This window comes from Malurus melanocephalus, unplaced genomic scaffold (genome assembly GCF_030028575.1).
Source record: "Malurus melanocephalus ecotype Western Australia unplaced genomic scaffold, MMel_1.1 scaffold_406, whole genome shotgun sequence".
Classification (NCBI taxonomy): domain Eukaryota; kingdom Metazoa; phylum Chordata; class Aves; order Passeriformes; family Maluridae; genus Malurus; species Malurus melanocephalus.
This window is the reverse complement of record NW_026623638.1, coordinates 604,076-608,307: the sequence shown is the minus strand read 5'-3', so window position 1 is coordinate 608,307 and position 4,232 is coordinate 604,076. Positions and strand designations below refer to the sequence as shown.

The 4,232-nt window shown below is 48.8% G+C and overlaps 2 protein-coding genes across 2 annotated transcripts in view; one reads left to right on the top strand and one right to left on the bottom strand.

The window, feature by feature from the left end:
- IFT20 (intraflagellar transport 20) overlaps positions 1-418 on the top strand; it is a 3,448-nt gene extending 3,030 nt beyond the window's left edge. Inside the window, exon 4 of the mRNA XM_057379440.1 lies at positions 13-418. Within this exon, the coding sequence (XP_057235423.1) occupies positions 13-94 (82 nt within the window). The 3' untranslated portion in view covers positions 95-418. The remainder of the gene's footprint in view (positions 1-12) is intronic.
- A 575-nt stretch (positions 419-993) lies between these two features.
- TMEM97 (transmembrane protein 97) lies at positions 994-4,084 on the bottom strand. Its single transcript, XM_057379439.1, has 3 exons — positions 3,955-4,084; positions 2,436-2,580; positions 994-1,942 (listed from the first exon to the last, which is right to left on the bottom strand). The coding sequence occupies exons 1-3, from the start codon at positions 3,967-3,969 to the stop codon at positions 1,692-1,694; spliced, it is 411 nt and encodes a 136-aa protein (XP_057235422.1). The 5' UTR covers positions 3,970-4,084; the 3' UTR covers positions 994-1,691.
- Positions 4,085-4,232: the final 148 nt, after the last annotated feature.

The window sequence follows — 4,232 nt, the reverse complement described above, 5'->3', positions numbered from 1 at the left end:
TCTGCCTTGCAGGTATCGCATCGAGTACGAGACTCTCTGCAAAATCGAAGCAGACCAGAACGAATTCATTGACCAGTTCATTTTCCAGAAATAGAGGATTTGAAGATAACCAACTCACGTGGAAACTTGACCATTCCAGAATCTTGAGAATTCCAGAAATATGCAATTTCCAGGAGTGCAGATGGTTTGTACAGTGTACCATGGCAATAAGGAGGGCTGACAGCTCACAGCTGCACAGACTGTTCTGGCCTTTGATTTTATACCAGTTTTGTACAGTCAATAGTTCTAATTCAAATTACAATTGAGTTAATACTACTGGTGCTTTGTTGTGTCTCTTTTTGAACTCYACAGCTCTTTTACAGAAATCAGAAAATAAACTATTGTTCTCAGACTGTCTGGCTGTACCAGCATTAGTTGCTCCTGCTCTRTTATTTTTCAGTGTAAGGGTTTACACACAAGCAGCAGTATTGGATCTCTAGTGCCTATGTTACTTTTTCTATAGAATTAGAAGAAAAAGATAGAAATGTATGATTTCCAGAATTACAGACACAAACTGTGAGAATGAAGAACTTTGAACTGTTSCTGAGGAATGTCCATTCAGGAGTGTCATGAGAGCTGAATCCTTTCATGGACATAATTAGGATGTAACACCAGACTGATGAGGAAACCATTCCAAGTGTTGGTGACAGCAGTACATAAACTGTATATAAACTACAAACACTCATGCTGAAGTGCAAATAGATGCATTTTGTGTATTTAGCACTTCAGTGTGGAAATGTTGCCATTCCCAAAGCCTGGGAAAGGCTTAAACTTTACACAGTGAAGTGTAAAATGTACCAGCAGTGCCTGAGCAGCTTCATGGGACCTGTCACCTGTCCAGGCTCAATCGAGAACTTACAGAACCAAACCCAACCACAGAACTTCTCAGAGGTTGTAACTTATGCATGGATTTACTCTGTGAACTCTCTACCATCTCATGGTCTCTCTAAGTTCCCCTTCAGCCATTCCCTGAAGAAGATTTAATGCAGTTTAATGCRTTTAGGTATTTATTTCCATACTAGAAGTGATTTTAGGGAAGAAAGAAATTTTCAACTCTTTGTTTACAATTCCTGAAGTATTTCGGCAGTATTCCTAGTTGTCAAAGGTAACTTCAAGCATTCATAAATTCAGATTTTGGCACATTTATCACTGATCAGACATTCATAATTAATCAAAATGAAGCAGAGCAAAGGTAGTGGWAATTTTAAAGGAATGGGCAAGGAAGTTAAGAATCATGATATGATTTTAAAYGCTTCAGAAGAACAGCTTTGTAAATCTGTATGTAATTGGTTGGGGATTCTTCAGAATATGCTGTTGGAAGACAAATTTCCTACTGAAGTGGTTTCCAAGCAGTCGTCTTGGACAAAGGGAACTTGGAAGAACGGTGTCAGCTGCAGAGTGTGAGTGAGTGAGTGAGTGTGAGTGCCCCCTCACAGAGTTACACAGCAAAARGTTAAATGTCCATTTTCCTGGGAGAGAGGCCCCTGCCAGAGCTGTTGGAGGTCGAAGCAGGGCTGTGCACTGGAACCAATTCCATTTTTCCTTGCAGCAGCCTTGGCTGTAGGAAGAGCTGCTGCAGCCAACACGAGGGAGGTTTTTGTCCCAGAGGACTCGGCCAGCACAGGCGTGGTGTGCACGGCCTCCAGAGCCAACTACTTCCTTTTCCTCTTCTCCACGTGTTTGTAGTGGGGGTTGCAGAGCATGGTGAACAGGATGAGCAGAGGGATCAGCAGGTAGGGCAGGTAGATGGAGAGCAGGACCAGGCGCTCCCGCAGCGTCTCRGGGCCCCCGTGCTCCTGCTTGGAGAAGTCGTGGAACAGGATGTGGGCCAGGATGGCAAACAGAGTGGTGGCCACGTGGGTGGAGTAGATAATGGCAGGAGTCCTGATCCATCTGCAGCCACCTGYGCAGGAGCAAAAAGGAAAWAGTATTTAAGGATTTTGAAACAAGCAGAATTCCGAGATTTGTAGCAACATTGAGCACTGCCTCTCTGCCTGGGTAAACCAGATTGAACGGGAGCAGGAAAAAACCTCACTACTAGTAGGAGCTAAGGAAATTTCTCTCCCTTGATAGAAATTCAGAGTAACGGGGGGATCATGGAAGTTTTAAAGWAACAAAATGAGTACACAGGCTTGACCCAGACCTTTATCTGCCCTGGAAATTTGCCAGATGTCAAACGCTGATGGTGKTTACACAAACTGCTGCACCTGGCAAAGCCCTGTAGGTTTTATTTGTGACAAACCTTATTCTGTGCTGCTTTCTCAGGTGGAACACTTGTGTGGGCCATCCTCAGTGCATCCCTCAAACCCCCTAAGGCTGATACAGCAGAACCAGCAGCAAGTGTCCTGCAGAAATGCCCCCAGGACATGCCCCCAGTCAKTCTGCTTTGCCCCCACCTTTGAGGAAGGCGTAGGCAGCCACGGGGAAGAASGGCAGCTGGAGAAAAGCCTCGCAGTAAATGAATGCCTTAAACCACTCCGGGGGCTGCAGCATCATGGGGTCCCTGAAGGCAGTGGCATATTGCTGCAACAGGTCTGTCAGCTGAAAAAAACCCAAAAACACCGTCAGAAACCGAGCATCAACCCCGGTGCAGAGCTGGGCTGGGGGCTCCTTCCTGGGAACAGCTCCATGCCAGGATTTGGGCTCAGGGAGCTGCAGTTAGTTTAGTTTCCRTGACAGAAATGTAAACTCCAGCATGGCTTTACGTTGGACTTTGAACACAGAGATATGCATTGAGATCTGCTGGTTAACTATTAATTGAGAATTGTTCCTATATTGGAGTAATCCTACAGGCAATTCCGATGGCAAAAAACAAATCGCCAGCTTGTAAAAGTCAGACAGGAGGTGACAGCCGACCTCRCCCTGATGATGAGGGCTGAACTAATTATCTGCCATCCAACCGTTATTTAATTGATTTTTAAAATGACGTTTATTGTTTTCTATGATTTTGTTCAAAATGCAGCAAACCAGAGATTTTTACTAACAAATCCGGTCGCTGGCATGCCTGCTCCCGCAGCGGCAACAATTGCTTGTTGCGTTTTTGGCCGGAATTGGAGGAAAATCGGGATCACAGAATGCCCGGGGAGCCACGTCCGGGGCACGTGGCGCCGGTACCGAGGGGACAGCGCGGCCATTGCCACGGAAAAGATGTCCTTGTGGCATTGGTGACACACGCACAGCCCACTCTGGGACAAGAACATCCCCAGCGCCCATCCCCGGGCAGGGCAGCGACCCCACACCGGCTCTGCGGGGATCCCTGGGACCGGGGCACGGAGCGGCCACCACATCCCGGGCACGGCCGCCCAACGCGCAGATGAAGCATCCCGAGCCCATTTCCATTTCCATTTCCATTCACGTTCCCGTTCCCATTCCCATCCCCATTCCCGTTCCCATTTCCATTCCCATTTCCATTCCCGTTCCCATTCCCATTTCCATTCCCGTTCCCATTTCCATTCCCGTTCCTATTTCCATTCCCATTCCCATTTCCATTCCCGTTCCCATTTCCATTTCCATTCCCGTTCCCATTTCCATTCCCGGTCCCATTTCCATTCCCGTTCCCATTCCCGTTCCCATTTCCATTCCAGTTCCCATTTCCATTTCCATTCCCATCCCCATTCCCGTTCCCATTTCCATTCCTATTCCCATTCCCGATCCCATTTCCATTCCCATTCCCGTTCCCATTTCCATTCCCGTTCCCATTTCCATTCCCGTTCCCATTCCCGTTCCCGTTCCCATCTCCATTCCCGTTCCCATTTCCATTCCCGTTCCCATTTCCATTCCCGTTCCCATTTCCATTCCCATTCCCGTTCCCATTCCCATTTCCATTTCCATTCCCATTTCCATTCCCATTCCCGTTCCCATTTCCATTCCCGTTCCCATTCCCATTCCCGTTCCCGCTCCTCCCCAATGAATGACCCGGCTGTGACTCATCCCGTGGGCTCCAGCGCCGCTTCGCTTCCCAGCGCTCTTTCACACACATTCACCGCAGTTTCTCTCCCCCCCGATGTCTCCACTAACGCCATTCGGCGCAGGCCGCCCCCGGCCCCATCAGAGCGGCSGATGCCCCGCACGCATTGGCGGAACGAGCCCCCGCGGCCCCCGGCCCCACTCACGGCCCGCGGCGCGATCCCGGACGGCAGCAGCGGCTGGAGGTCGATGAGCGCCGTGATCGGGATGTGCGAGAGGAAATAGAG